The sequence below is a fragment of the Colletotrichum truncatum genome (assembly GCF_014235925.2).
Source record: "Colletotrichum truncatum strain CMES1059 chromosome Unknown Contig_0001, whole genome shotgun sequence".
In the NCBI taxonomy this organism is placed as follows: Eukaryota; Fungi; Ascomycota; class Sordariomycetes; order Glomerellales; family Glomerellaceae; genus Colletotrichum; species Colletotrichum truncatum.
The window spans coordinates 7,258,035-7,273,215 of record NW_027222398.1 but is presented as its reverse complement, the minus strand read 5'-3'; the positions used below and the strand labels follow the sequence as shown (position 1 = coordinate 7,273,215).

Below are 15,181 nucleotides of genomic sequence, written 5' to 3'. Positions count from 1 at the left end.
GCAGCTGTCGCTCAAGCTACCAGGCGCATCAAGTGCTGCTAGTTGGCGTCGCCTCAGTTTTGTGAGCAAGCATGCTCTCGGAATTCGAACGCGAAGGGTCGTGGGCGAAAATGAAGCTGCCTAGCAACACTGGACGATGTGGAAAGGCTGAGCGCAAACATTAAAGACCTGGATCGACTTGCATTTCCAGATCCTGAGGTCGGGTTTACCTAGGGCGGCGCTTCAGTGGAGGGGCTTAGTCCCCTGCATGCGAATTCATAGTGTGCCTTAGGGCCTTTTAGGTGCTGTGGCTAGGGACCCCAACCTGGTCGTCATGGCGCTTGGATTGTCAGCAACGCACGGGTCCAGAGAGGCTTGAGTTCGCTGAATCAAACGGTCATCACGTCCCGTTCATACACTTGCCAATTTTGGCTTACTGAAGATACGGAGACTGGCCTACATATATTCAAACCCTAAAGCGGCATTCGTTCATCTCAAGACATCACAATCCATGATTGACAAGCACATAATCGCATCTAGTGTTCAATGACTTGACATTGATTCCACATATGCGGAACGGTAGCTACGAGTGCTATAATACCAGACACCACTTGGCTCTGGCAGCAAGTTGTGTAGCCTAACTTCCTTCTCCCGAGTGAGGTGCACTAGCACCGTTCAACTCGCCCCTTGTACAGTCGTTAAATTGGGGTTGTAGCGACGAGCGCAGTGGCCAACCCTATGTATGGTGTACAAGTCCGCCTCAATGGCCACATGTGGCGTAGTAGGTCAGCCAGACCCTGGCCTGGAGCTGTCGAGCTACCAGATCTGTCACCCGTGTCTGCTGAGCCTTGTCCTTCGGCCCATTTCCGCGTTCTTCTCTTCATCTTCCTCTCTCAGGCTGGAGCTTTTAAGCTACCAAAGGGCCCGTCATCTCCCAATCGGGAATGTCTTCCAATCATTTCCATCAAGCCATATTAGAGAACGCCGATTGCAGGTGTGTTGTGTGTATGTGTGGGGGGGGAGTTGTGTAGCTGTCAGTGCAGGCAACCAAACGTAAGGCACCGCTGACAGAAAGGGGAGTGGCAGATGGTGTTGTGGGTTGGGGGGGATATGGGGTGCTGATTTAGGTTGAACCAAGTGCAAATCCCCGCTACAGCGAAAAGCACATTGGGTCGAGCTGAAAATCTCAATTTTTTTACATGTCCATGGAGTCGCCGCCGTTAGCAAAGCTGAAGCCACCTTGCTGAGGAGCGGCGTTAGCACCGAAACCAAAGGTTCCGTTGGGGCCGGTGCCCTGGGCCATGCCCTCGTCCGCGTTCTCCTCCTCATCGGAGAAGTACTTCTCAATGATGTTGTAAGCCTTCATGTAGATCTCCTCGTTGGCGTTGGTCTGGCACTCGTGAATCTTCTCCATGCCACCACACTCCTCAATGAACAGAGCGTAGCGGTTGATAGAGTCGGGACCCTCTCCCGCAGCTTGCTTGTCTAGGTCGCCGACCTTCAGGATGTTTTCCAGTCCATCCAAAGCGACCTGGATAATCTTGTTGTCGGGGCAGGCCAGGAGATCACACAGAGGCTTAATGCAGCCCTGTGCGACGAGGTAGCGGATCTGTTCCGGCTTTTGCAGTCCACCCGATGTCGCGTTGCTGATAGCCCAGCACGCTTCTTTGCGAGTCTTCAAATCACCGTTGGACAGAAGATGAATGAGGGGGGGGATGATGTTGGCATCAATGACCGACTGGATTTGGGCCGAGTTGCCGGCCGTAATGTTGGAAATGGTCCAGCATGCCTCCTTGCGGATGCCATCCTTGTTGGAGCTAAGAAGCGAAAGAAGGCACGGCAGGGCACCACAGTTGATGATGACCTGGGTCTGAACATCGTCTCCAGTAACGATGTTACCAACAGAACGAAGAGCGGGCGTTTGGACAGACGTAGAAGCGTGCATCAACAGTTCGACAAGGCGACGAGGGATGCCTGCCTCGATAACGGCCTGGATCTTATCGTTGGACCCATCTGAGAGGTATGAGATGGCCCAGCAAGCATCGATAAGCACCTCATCATCAAGCGAGTAGACAAGCTTGGAAAGGACGGGGAGAGCGGGAGCAATCTGCAGAACATGTTATTAGAGACACACAATGACAAGTAGCCAATAAGAACAAACGCACCGTATTCCAGTCAGGCTGGGGGGTCTTGCCTCGGCAGAAGTTGCTGAGGGTCCAGGTAGCGTTGCGCAGCATGCTGAGCTTCCTGCTGTCGCCGAGAAGGGCCAAGAGAGGCTTCAAGGCGCCACAGCTAAGCACATAATCACGGCAGTGAGGGCTGTCGCCGGCAATGTTGCCTAGAGCCCACACAGCCTGTTCCCGCACATCAGGTTCGGGGCTGGCCAGGAGCTCAACGAAAATGGGAACGGCGCCAGCTTCAATGACAACCTGGGTTTGCGTGGCAGAGCCAGAGGCAATGTTGGTCAGGGCCCAGGCAGCCTCAAATTGGACAAGGGTATGGGGGGATCGCAAAAACTCGACGAAGCGGCTAACGACACCAGTCTTGATGACCTCCTCGATGGGCGGGTTGCGTTCCTTGGAAAGCAACTTTCGGAACTTTGTGGTTGCTTGGATCTGAAGGTCGATTTGGTCGGAGAAGACACCTTGAACCATCTGGGGGAGGTCCTCATTAAGCTTTTCATAGTCAGCATCTCTTTCTCAACAGTAACAATATGACGGGAGTAGGGAAGAAGAACAAAAGGTTCGACAGTCGCGATGCTGCTGGCGCGGGGCTTGAACCGTGTGGAACAGGTCCGGACCGACTCGCGCAAAAGTGAAGTGGGGCAAAGGTGCAGGCGCCCTGGCAACAGAGGGGGAAATAAGACGAAGGGTGTTGCAGTATTGGCGGGGTGCAAACAAAGAGGCGACGATGTGTTCGCGAACATTAACGAAATAAGAAGCAAAACTCACTTGGGACTCAGTAGGGGCGGTATCATCATCGCTATCGGGAGCAGCTCCAAGGGAAGCACCGGGTCTGTTCTCGCCAGTGCCAATGCCTCGTCGCTTGGCCAGGTTCTCCTCTCGCTTTGCCTTGCGAATCTCAACCTGTTGCTCCTCTCTGCGGCGGCGAAGCTCCTCAGGCTTGAAGGTGCTCTTTGCCTTGAAATTGGTTCGGCGATGCTCGGGGATGTAGCGGTCAGCCATGGTTGTTGTTCTGATGGACGTTGGTTCGTGGTATGTAGTGTTTTGGCGGTCCGTCAGGAGGAGGGGAAGAAATAGTGGTTGACTGGTGTGGAAAGGTGTCCGTGAAGTTCGACCCTATCGAGAGAAGTCTTCTTGGTATTCCTGCGCAGCGAAAGAAGGGAGTGTTGCGCGGGCAAGCACTGAGAATCCCGAGCTCGATGTCAGATCACGGAAAGAAAAGTTGATGCAGATGGAGGGGTGTGAAATTTATGATGATGGGGGAAGATGAAGGAAAGTCGGGGAGATTGAAGCGAGAGAGCGGGTCGAAGAAATGGAAAAGTGCAGGGCCCTACCAGATCCAGACAAGCCCGCTAAGGCTGTGTACGTACATTTGACATGCAGCTTGCAGTCTGCTCCAGACTCTCGATATGTACCCAGTACTCAAGGAGTGGCCGCAAGCGAACTTTTTTTTTTTCTGGTCCTATTGGAGAGGGGCCGATTCAGCAGTGACGGGAGGAAAGACCCAGCAGTGGTAGGCTTCCAGGTGCTTTCCTTAGCTGAGTCAGGGGAAGGTGTTTTGATTGGACAGATAGTGAGATGTGTACTTTCGTAAGAGATTGTTGCCCCACAATTGCAGACGGCCTGCTCTTGTACCAGAGCTTCTCAGGGGATTATGTCATGTGCTGCTAAACAGGTACTTGACTTCGCATCAGGATAGAGGGGAGATTAACTTACTTTAGTTTGGAAGTCTCGCTACAAGTCCATACTTGCAGTGCCTTAGGTTCCTCCCGCCGTCTCAGCAGTGACAGCAGTCAGACAAGGTACCTAAGTTCAATGTTCGGGTGCACTCGCACGGGCTAACAAGGCAATAGTAACAGCAGCAGGAAGGCACAGAGCAAGCGCATGCTCCCGCAACATGACATTCAATTTGGTGGGGTAATCCAACGCGTCTCACAGCTCCCTAAGAACTTCTGGCACGCGTCAAAGTTACAGACAATCCCAAGCAACGAAAGCAAACTCCTGCCACCTATACAGGCTGCCCGTTACCTTCAAAGAAAAACCTGATTTTGATATTTTCTGCAACATCAACGGGTTCTTGTGTCACTACAACCTCCTTCTTCTCATTATGCACCAGTCATCACTTTCCTGAACAACCTGCTACTACTACACATATAATGACTGAGACGAGTACTGACAAGTCCTTGGATCTCCCCAAAGGCTTTATACCGCTCAAAGACATTACAGAAAATGTAGTCAAGATCAAAACTATCGTCAGTGTTATAGGTCTCGTCAAAGACTTTCGTCCTCCCATTTCTACAAAGAGAGAGGGTTTGTGTCTTATTCCTGGAGCAAGCCGGTGCCACTTTAGATTCTAACAGAACAGCAGATTGGAAGTGCATGCTCCGCCTCTATGACCCATCCATCCTGGGAACTGATGTTGAATTGAACATTTTCCGCCCAAAAGATGAGATGCCCAATGTTGGTGCAGGAGATGTTGTGGTCGTTCACAAGGCTAATGTGCACAAAAACACATAAATCTGGCTGTGACACAATTGACTGACATCAGGTATAGGTTCAGAGGTATCAAAGCGATCCACTGTCTTTGACGACACACTGGGGCACCACTCTTCATGTCTATCCTGCTGCCAAGATACCTCAGCCTCCCCAATCGGCATCCCGTCCTGTCACCTTGGCCCCTAAGGGTATGAGTTACAAGGCTACTGAGCCAATTCCTGTTGTCGAGGAATACGTATCATGGTTATATCATACCATTGACAAAGACTGCATTCCGAGCGTGGAAGACTTTGAAATTCAAGCAATACGCTCGTTGAATGTCAAGAACAAGCTCTGTGAGCTCAAAGAAGTAAAGGATGGCACTTTTCATGACCTTATTGCGAACGTTGTTCAAGAACCATTTGATTTTGGTGATAAAATGAGGCTATATGTCTCAGACTACACGGAAAACAGTGGCTTCTATCACTACACATGGAATGGACAACAAGAGCAGACTGGCCGGGACGGAGATCCATATGGCTATACCCTTGGCAAGACTCGCGATGTCGACACTTCGTCGGAATGGACAGGCCCCTTTGGCAAGAAAACCCTGCAGATAACCTGTTATGAACCGCACGCAAGTGTGATCAGAAGCACAGTTAAACTCGGGTCCTGGGTCCGTCTACTCAATGTCCAGATAAAATATGGATCCAATGCCTCCAATCTAGAAGGCTATCTCCGCGAAGACGTCAGAGGCTTCGGCCACAAGATCTACGTCGATGTGTTGGACCCAAGGGAAGACCCTGAGAATATTCACCCCTTTCTAAAGAACGCCATCAGAAGAAAACGCGATTACGAGAAGGAAAAACGTAATCAGATTAAGGAGATCAGGTCAGCAACGAGTACTACAAGCAAGAAGCGTGCGGCTACGGACCAGCCTGGAGAAAGGCGTCTGAACGCAAAGCAGAAACGAGCACTTCAAAGGGCGCAAGTGATTGAAAAGGCAGAAAAGAATGAGGCACTTGCAGAGCCCCCCCTTGATATCAATCCCCAAGGTAAGCCAATATAGGATCGCCAATGTAACCCAACGCGACTAACTGTGTTCTAGTGGCTTGTGAGAATCAGGAAAGGCCCACTCACAATATATACGATATTCTTGAGCCACCAACTTTCGAGACCACAATCGAAGGTGGTCCTCTAGCCTTCAAGCTTCCCTTCACATGCAGCCAGTACCGTGCCAACGTACGAGTAATTGACTTCCACCCGCCGAGTCTGCAAGACTTTGCCTGCCCTCTGAAGAAGACGGAATCCGACTATGTGGCTCTGACTGACTATTCCGATTTTGATTCGGAGGACGATGACCGAGACGACCAGAGCACTGTAGACAGGCTTGTTGACGAGCGCACCTGGGAATGGCGCTTCGCCTTGCGCCTTCAGGATGCGACACCGCCCATGAACACAACTAAACAAGCCACCGGCGAAAAGCACAATACTTTCTGGGTCTTGGTGGACAACCAGGACGCCCAGCTTCTCACAGGTCTCGATGCCTGTGACCTCCAACGCGAACCTGAGGAACTGTCCAGACTACGCGAGAAGATGTTCATCCTTTGGGGCGACCTCGAAGAGAAGAAGTCCAAAAAGCTTACAAGCAACAAACGCAAGAAAGACGACAGGCGAAAGGCCCTCAGTGACCGGCCATCCTTAGACAGCTCAGATAACGAGGTGGCTGGTAAGTCGGCTGACGAGGATGTGCGTGAGATGACGATTTCGAACCGGCCCTTTACCTGCTGTATACGCCAGTACGGCGTTCGGGTTAACGAGTCAGATCCTGAAAGGGCTGATGCAGGCGATGGCAAACGGTGGCAGCGAGTCTTTGGGCTTTTCGGAACCAAAATACGTGGCGCATAGAGAACCTGAGCGATATTGAATCATGGAGACACAAATAAAGTGTATAACAGCATGTGGGAAGCGTGGCGTAAAGGGCAAGTGAGGGGGGGAATGGATATTCGTTCGCAATGAAATCATATCATATTAGCCACTCAATGAGCCAATTGTCTTTTCATCCTTCTAACGCCGCTAAGTCAATAAGTGAGCCACCTTGGCAGGCGCCTGTATTCACCCTCCCTCACCCTTTCCAACATCATCACCTCCTTGCGGACGCAACTTGAAGGCACCTCCAACGCCGTGAGAGCCCCTACGCAACGTCCGCATCGACAACATGCGTGAGGAGGTGAAAGGGGAACCCCAGAAATCGCATACCAACTGAGCAAAGAAACAAATTGCAGTTCAAATGGGAAGGGGGAAAAAAAAATAGTTCGGCTAGTCGCCCAAAATATCGTCGTCGTCGGCATCATTATTGGCGGGAGCCTCCTCTGGCTCCTCTTCTTCTTCTTCCTCCAAAAGTTCACGCCGGCGCAAGTCTTCTCTAGAGCCCTCTTCCGGCTCCGGCTCAGGCTCCTCCAGCGCATCCTCTTCCTCTTCGTCGTCAACAACAATCTCCTCACTTCGCGTGTATTTCTTGGCTGCTGGCTTAGTCGAGGGAGTCTTCGCCCTCTGAACCTGCTTTTTGCCGTGCAGGTGTTCCCGAATCTTGTTCTCGTCAAGGAACGCAACAACCTCGCTGAAGTTCTTCCCGAGTCTAGTCTGATTACGGAGGAGCCGCTTGCGCAGCTTTCCGGCGTGAGGACCAGACTGGTCCAGGACCTTCTGCACAATGGCCAAAACGTACTTGGCGGCCAGCTCACATAGTGCCTTTTCTGATTTGAGCTCGAGGGCGAGGCGCTCTTCGTAACTGAGACCTTCGTCCTCATCTTCCTCATCGTCAGAGTCCTCATCGTCCATAGGCTCTTCATCCTCAGCTGGCTCGTTCAGCGTCCTCTTGGTTCTCTTGGCATAGCTACGCTCAATGCCATCATATATAGAGATGAGTTCTGGCAAAAGTTTTGGCTCCAGTTCGCGCATGAGACTTGCCATCTTTCTGTAAGTTGCACTGCCGCGAGTCGGTTCAACGACGTTACGCAAAGTTCCGAAGAGGACATGGACATCGCAGAGAGCACCAGCTGCAAAGAGGCGGGTATCGTCAATGACAGCTCGCGATGATAGTGTCTTGATCAGGTTGACATCGTATTGTTTGCGCAGGGTGGATAACTGATCCACGACAGAACTGGGGACTTCCGCTCCGCTTCGGATGAGCTTCTCCAAACTCTTCACCTTCCACATGAAGTAGAACTGAGTGGCTTTGATCGCGAATGATGCGACCTCATCCTCTAGGTCGTCGAGCTCCTCGTTGGGGTCGTCAAACGTTCCTCGGTTGGCGATGTTAATCAAGATTTCGATAGATGATGACATAGAGTCGGCCGCCCGGCCTTCAGCCTCCAGAATCTCGACAGGGTCCGAGATGCGAGCAAGCTCACTGATCTTCATCAGAACGGTCGAAAGTGCCGCGAGATGTTCCTCTTCAAGGTTACCACGAATTGAAAGCTCGCAAGTCTTGTCGAAGCCCCGCAGGGTGGTGATAACGTTCTCCCACAAGACTGCTAGCTTTCCGTCGGTGAGCTCTTCCAGCTCCTCGTATTGACGGGAGTGGAGCAGAGCAGCAGCGGCCTCAGCGATGACTCTCTTATCATCATGCCTGTTGAATTGCGTACTAATCTCGTCCAGCAGCTTTTCATATTTCGTCGAATCTTGCCGCAATGTCTGAAAGATTTCAAGATCCAGAAAATGCTCCATTCTGAGGACAATTGTTGCGGTTGCAGGATCGGCTCCAAATTTGTTGAGCAGTTGAGGGATGGCTGTCGCCAAATCTAGGGCCGTGTCTTCCTGCGCCTCGGCTACTTCGGAGCGGCCGCCTCTCTTTCTGGCCTTCTCGGCCTCTGCGGATTGAAGCAGAGACATCTTCACGGCAGAGGCCAGAACCTCTAGCAATATGGCCTCCTCCGCACCTACAGGGGCAACGGCTTTCTTGAAGGCCATTTCGGTCGTGGTGGTGCTAGATCTCGACCTAGACTTGGAGCTGACGGTATGGTCGTAGAGAAGATAGCCAGACAGAGCTTCCCAGTCCTTGACGAAAGATACTTTCTCAAACAATGCCTGGGAAGCTAGCGATATCCTCGTATCTGGGACGCTCGCCTGCAAAACGTCGGCGGCCACGGCAAGACCTTGGGGGTTCGCATCTTGCTGCTCCCCCTCAATCTGCTCGTCAAACGCCGCGAGATTTTCTGCGAGGCACTTGATGTTGACCCATGCGCTACGAGGCGATTCGTAGTCATCCTCCTCGATTTCGCCAAAAAGTTCATCCAACGCGTCTTGACCCCCAAGTTCTTCCATCCTAGTGTTGATGAGGTCCTCTACACAGGAAACAAAAAAGTTGACGACCGCTTTCCGGATTCTGATATCGCTATCAAAAATCAACTTGCCGATAGAGTCGACCTCCTCCGCTTCCAGCATTCCGGCATCCCGGAGCACATTAATGACAGAGACGGCTGCGACACGCACAGAAACTTCGGCATCCTTGGTGGCAATCTCGATAAGTCGAGGGCGGAATCGATCAATAAAGTGGCCAAGTTGCTGGATACCGCGCCTGAAAATACGGGCTAGTTGCCTCAGAACTTCTTGCCGTGTTGAAGCTACTGTGTCGGAGAGCATCCAGCCAAGGTAACGAAGATATTCTGGCTGCATGAAGACAGTGGGAAGACCCAGAATCCATGAGCCAAGGGCTTCAACGCATTCTGTCCGAATACGCGGGTCGATATCCCGGTACCTGTGGATAAAGGTTGTGTCGAAGAAGTCCTTGATGTGGTGGCCGCACAGTTCTCTATTGTTGTTGGCCTCGTCTAGGCTATGCTGCATTTCCGCCAGCTTTGCCTTGTTCTTACCCCTCTTGGCCTGCGCAATTTGCTGTTCAATGGCCGTAATTCGGCTGTCAAGCGTTGTTGCAACGTCAATCAACCCATATACAAGGGAGAGGATCACGGTCGTCGCAGTGTGGCGGAAGGGGCGGAGCGACGACGTTGACATGGATGCGATCCAGCGTACGAGGTTTTCCATCAATGTCGGGTCGTTATAGAGAACATCTGTGTCGTGAACGCTGCGCACAACAGATTTGAAGAATCCGGTAAGAAGATCGCGAAAGGCCTTCGTGTTCTTCGCCCTCGAGATGAGCGGGTACTCTGTGACTTGCTCCTACGTGGCGTCAGCATTCGGTCTACCGGGGATAAGCTGGACGACAATGATGATGACTTGCCTCTTGAAACAAATCCTGAAGCTCTGTAAGCCGAGCCTGACAATTGTCAGGATCGCGAACATCGTCCTCGGTAATTGCGAGATCGCAACCAGAGCATTGCAACACGAGGTTGACGAGCTCGACGACAGCAAGGGCATCGTTGGCCTGGTATCTCTCTTGCCATTTGTCGGCAACGTGTTCTGAGGGCAGACCAGAACCAAAAACTTCGGCTACAGACGCGCGTCAATGTCAGGTGACGGGGATGGAGAGCAACATTCCAGGGTGGTGGCATACCATATAGGCCCTCCCCTTGCCTCTCAACAGCGGCAATTCGCACAGTTTTCTTCGGCCGTGATGGTAAACTTGCGGAATGACCAGATGATGCTACTCCGTTGGTCTTGGGTTTCTTGGTGGCGGGCTTCTTTACACGGTTCCCTTGCGCGGCAGATCGTCTCTTGGGCCGGGCGCGGGGGCGCTCGTCGGCGCTGTCGCCATCGCTCATCGTATCATCGGAGGAGGGCTCGTCATCGTCATTCTCCTCGTCGTCCTCGTCGGGTTCGGGCCCTCTCTTGCGCTTCGGTGCATTAGCAGGCTCTGGGCTGAACTTTTCGGGAGCTCGCACGACGCGTCCGGATCGGCGACGCGACGAGGACTCGGGCTCGGGGGAGGCTGTGGCGCTTTCCATGTTGTCGCGCAGGTCTGAACAAATTGCTGGAACGTGTGAAAGATCGCAGCGGTTGCGACAATTATTTCGCGCCGATGAGCGAAAGTTCAGGGAGCTGGCGCATACAAGGGGAAATGTCGCGTTTAGACTGTGCGTGTATGTCGAAGATGTTTAGGCAATGAACTTCCCGAATTCACGGTGGGAGGATAGTGGATCGAGGTGCTGCGGCGGCACTGTGTGTGCATAATGCTGATTGGTAGGCGAGCACTGTTCAGCCCCTGGCGTGGGAAGAGTTGATAGATGATAAAGTACGTACCGGCTTCTACCTCCTCCCCTTGCTCTCAACGATGCAAATTAGACATATCCTGCTACGTACTGGCAGCTACGCTTATAATCAATGACTTTGTCATATTTAGCAACCCTGTAACATACATTGAGTAACGTGCTTGTGGCTGGCAGGGCATGACAAGACGGAGAAGTTTGTTCAAGCCAACTTGTAGGGATGGTATGGAAACCACCTCGCGCAACCCGTAATACCACTTTCACAACCATCTTTTATTGACTTCGGCGTGCAGCAAGTGAATCTCATCTCCCTAATCTCATTCACACAATGAGCATAAGGGTTGAAGGGGAGCACAATTGGCGTGGGTTATACCCGAGTACTCATCGGTTTCGCTATGCTTTTGCAACTGCAAAGTCACAGTTGGCTGGCAGCTTTGGCAGGGGTATGTCCGGGAGACTGCGACAGCTCACACAGTACGTACTCCGCAGTTTTGCTTTAATGCCGCTAAAGCCTACAGGTAGTCTAAACTCAGCGTCGCTATACACTCAAGTGAGCTTCTTCTTCTTCTTCTTCTTATTTTTCTGTTCTTTTTCTCTTCCTCGTTTTGTCAAAGCAGCTCAAGTTCGCGCGTGTGAGCGCGACTGAGAATTACAGCAACTAATACGTCTGTTCTACTAGTTCTATTTACTATGATCACGACAGCCCGCTGATGCTCTCACAGCAACCGAAGTCGGCCAATAAGACGGCATCCAGCACTTTACGAACAATAGAGGCCGCCCCTACACTTAATTGACAATGGAGTCGCCATTTCCCAAGTCATCATCTGCTGCTGGAGAGGGCCAGATTGTTGCCCAGCTCTTACCAAACGGCCTTTCGGGCCTCCAGACCATGTCATATCAGTACCCGCTGAAACTCATATCCCCATCTCCGGCAGCCGACCAGAAATGCGTCTTGGTCTTTCTCCTGTCTTACGGGGGCGGGCTCGTCGGTGGCGATAGTGTGAGCCTGTCTATCAGCGTCCTTCCCGGGGCAAAACTCGGCATCGTCACTCAGGGCCACACCAAGATTTTTAAGTCCCCGTCTCCCGACGTAGTCACGCGCCAGAAGCTTGAAGTCCACATTGGCGAGGGCGCAGGTCTCTGTCTTTTGCCGGACCCCGTGCAGCCGTTTGATGGAAGCGTATACGAACAAACTCAAGTTTTTACAGCAGCGCCTACTGCCTCCTTATGCCTCTTGGACTGGGTGACGCAAGGCAGAACGGCTCGCGGTGAGGACTGGAGTTTCATTAGGTGGACAGGGCGAAACGAGGTTTGGTCATCGGTAGACACGGCAGGGAGTAAGAACCGTCTACTTGTCAGAGACACGGTGATCTTGGATAGGGATAGTCAAGACCTGGCAGGCAGATCTTTACGGGACTCTATGCACGGGAATGGGCTATTTGGTACTCTAATATTGCGTGGCCCTCAAATGCAGACGGTAGGCAACTTCTTCCTCGACGAATTTGCGGCTCTGCCCCGACTAGGTGCGAGGGATTTCAGATCAGCAGAAGCGCGAGCGAAGGAGGAAAGCAACCTATCCGAGATGGAGTTATGGCGACTGAAGCGCATTGAAATGGAGACAAGACAAGGTATCTTATGGTCAGCAGCGAGGGTAAGGGGCTGTGTGATTGTGAAATTTGGAGCGAGCACCGTCGAAGCTGGGCGGCTATGGATTAGCAGCATGCTCGCCCGGGAAGGCAGCATCTCGAGTATTTTTGGCGAGCAAGCATTGTTATGTGTAAAGTGAAATCATAAAATGAGAATGTATAGGAAAGACGTCGAGGACTCATCTTAAGTAGCCAAAGACCGTGGCTGTATGTAAATCATGTTTCGCAACTCTCTACACCCCCCTTCTTGAAAAGAGCTAAAAGCGGCGGATGGCAACGGCTGATTTCAGTCGCATCGCTGCTGGAAAGCAAGCGCAAATTATAGGTCAATGGCTATACACCATGGCTTTTCCGGCAAATAAAGTCGTGGCCTTGTAAAGTGAAGAGCGGCTCAGGCAGCACAACTACGTCGCAGCCATCCGAGCTTCTGCACCCCTCACTTTCTCCCATTTGGCATTTGGAGATTCGACTGCGCAACACTGAGCGGCGACGCGGGGTGTTCAACTCCACTTTATGCGCGCAGGGGGGCGCCGTGAAAGATACATGGTACCTAGCACGGTTCTGTAGTCCCCCCACCACGCTAAGGTAATCAATCAACCATCTTTTTCTCTTTTCGAGGCCGGCGTCTATGACTCTCTTCGCAGACTTTACTCGTAAAATCCAGCAACTATTCTCCAGCACCGCGACGCACTTGGTCGATTGAGTGCGAATCTTGGCCACAAAAAATTTTTTCCCATTCTCTGTTCTGGTCATACTCTCTCGCATCGACACTTAGTTACAATGCCTGAGGGAACTCCTCCGGCTCGAGGCGCCGGTAGGGCGAGAGGACGAGGGGCGACGAGAGGCAGAGGACGAGGAGCAGCCACCAGCGCAACACCCAGCGGTGAAACCCCCTCAGGAACCCCGATTTCTAGACCGTCTTCAGCGCTTGGAACTGCTTCGGCAGCTGGCGCGCCAACTAGATCCGATTCAGCAACGCCCAAGCCCACGCGAGGCACTTCAGTTGGCAGATTTCGCCCCAGGGCGGTTCGCAGAGATGAGGCATCGCGAGATGTTCTTGCTCGGCAGGAGCTGGAGAAGGATAATGCGAGGGCAAAGGCTGAAGCACGAGCCCAGGCTCGTTCCCGAGGTCGCAGTCGAAGAGCTCGTGGCGATGCGATGGGTAGAGGCGGAATGATGTCGCGAGCTGCTGTTGCTAGCGGACCTTTCTCGCAAATACACTTTGAGGGTAAGCACTGCAATTGGCTTAGCGCTTACGTCCCAGTACTAATGTTCACCTAGGAGGCTCAAGATCTTCTGGTGGTTGGGGAGGAGGTGGCGGCGGCTCAGGCTCTGGCGGTGGATTCTTTGGTGGAGGCGGTCGAGCCAAGAGCGAAAAGGGTGCCTTCGGCGAAGCTTCCGGTCACCGTCGCGAGGCCAGAATCAACGCCGACAGGCTTGCCGGTCACCTGGTCGACCGTGAGCCAGATTCCGACGACGAAGCGACGGCTGCCCTCATCAACTCGAAACCCGATAATATCTGGCCAATGGGCATCGCTCGCATTGACAAGAAGGAAGAAAAGAAGGTCATTGCAACAACCGCTGAGCTGGAGGCAGCAGAGGATGGCAAGACAGAAGAAAGTCTATGGGTGGACGAAGGCGGGACTTGGTCTGGCCCTGTGCCTCAGGTGGAAGAAGAGACCAAAGTCTGGCATGCAGCCCCCAAGGGTGACGTGCAGGTCAAGGCGGAGCCCGGCACTGAGCCAGGGGCCATGGAGGTCGATCTCAGCGTTGTGAAGCCAGCAGACACTGAGACTGAGGAGAAGGTCACACCGGAGCCGAAGGTCAAGAAGGCATTGGCTGATCCTGAGGTGGATATGATCACACAGGATATGCAACTTCTCCTAAGCGAACTGGGTACCGTTTCCGACGAGAATTCGAAGGCACCCGAAAACAGCGCTGTGCAGGATAAGGACGGGCGGCTGTACCTCTTCCAGTTCCCTCCTCTACTGCCACCTTTGCACCCTTCAGTTGCACCCAAAGTCAAACCCGAACCCGATGATTTGGTCATGTTGGATCAGCCGGCTGGAGGATCCGTTGACCTTACCAACTCTGAGGACAACATAAAGCCCAAGATCGAGGAAGATGACAGAGACGTCGATCTTACCGACATATCGCAGCTCGTCTCTCAAGCCGGTATGATGGGTAAGCTCAAGGTCCGGAAATCTGGCAAGGTTGAATTGGACTGGGGTGGACGCACGCTTGAGCTCAGTCCGGCAGCAGGCATGAACTTCCTCACGACGGCAGTGATTGTGGAGGAATCGGACGAGAAATCAAAGCAGGGAGTCATTGGTGGCGACAGCATTGGCATGGGCAAGATTATGGGAAGATTCGTCCTCGCGCCTACCTGGGGCGATGAGGAAGATTGGGTTGTCGATCCCGAGGATCTTGTCATACCCGAAGAATCTGGGTGAAGCACTAGAAGGCAAAGACTATACATTTGCGTGGTGGCCGTTGTTTGGCACGACCGCAACCCCCACCCACGGATCGGCAATGGGAAAAGGCCGGGGGAAGAAAAAAAGGAGAAAGAAGCTTTTTGGCACTGACGCTAGGTTGCAAGGAGAAGCGTATAGACAAAGAAGAAGAGAAAAAAAACAAAACAAAAAAGAAAGATACCCTACTTTAGTTCGGACTGGAAAACTAATGGGACGAACGTGAGGGACGGGCGGCGTGCCGCCGGTCTTCCCCACAC

At 52.5% G+C, this 15,181-nt stretch overlaps 5 protein-coding genes across 5 annotated transcripts; 3 read left to right on the top strand and 2 right to left on the bottom strand.

The window, feature by feature from the left end:
- Positions 1–1,174: 1,174 nt before the first annotated feature.
- On the bottom strand, positions 1,175–3,164 carry CTRU02_202027 (importin alpha subunit; the record flags this gene model as incomplete). The annotated part of the gene is made up of 3 exons (XM_036725387.1): positions 1,175–2,086; positions 2,145–2,654; positions 2,931–3,164. The coding sequence occupies 3 exons, from the start codon at positions 3,162–3,164 to the stop codon at positions 1,175–1,177; spliced, it is 1,656 nt and encodes a 551-aa protein (XP_036583065.1).
- Positions 3,165–4,318: 1,154 nt separating this feature from the next.
- Positions 4,319–6,545, top strand: CTRU02_202026 (telomere-binding alpha subunit central domain-containing protein; the record flags this gene model as incomplete). The annotated part of the gene is made up of 4 exons (XM_036725386.1): positions 4,319–4,472; positions 4,531–4,661; positions 4,717–5,692; positions 5,746–6,545. 4 exons carry the CDS (start codon positions 4,319–4,321, stop codon positions 6,543–6,545), a joined length of 2,061 nt encoding a protein of 686 aa, XP_036583064.1.
- A 411-nt stretch (positions 6,546–6,956) lies between these two features.
- CTRU02_202025 (mitotic cohesin complex) lies at positions 6,957–10,543 on the bottom strand (the record flags this gene model as incomplete). The annotated part of the gene is made up of 3 exons (XM_036725385.1): positions 6,957–9,818; positions 9,880–10,088; positions 10,153–10,543. 3 exons carry the CDS (start codon positions 10,541–10,543, stop codon positions 6,957–6,959), a joined length of 3,462 nt encoding a protein of 1,153 aa, XP_036583063.1.
- Positions 10,544–11,600: 1,057 nt separating this feature from the next.
- On the top strand, positions 11,601–12,590 carry CTRU02_202024 (urease accessory protein; the record flags this gene model as incomplete). Its single annotated transcript, XM_036725384.1, has 1 exon — positions 11,601–12,590. The coding sequence occupies one exon, from the start codon at positions 11,601–11,603 to the stop codon at positions 12,588–12,590; it is 990 nt and encodes a 329-aa protein (XP_036583062.1).
- Positions 12,591–13,230: 640 nt separating this feature from the next.
- On the top strand, positions 13,231–14,903 carry CTRU02_202023 (DNA-directed RNA polymerase iii; the record flags this gene model as incomplete). The annotated part of the gene is made up of 2 exons (XM_036725383.1): positions 13,231–13,678; positions 13,732–14,903. 2 exons carry the CDS (start codon positions 13,231–13,233, stop codon positions 14,901–14,903), a joined length of 1,620 nt encoding a protein of 539 aa, XP_036583061.1.
- Positions 14,904–15,181: the final 278 nt, after the last annotated feature.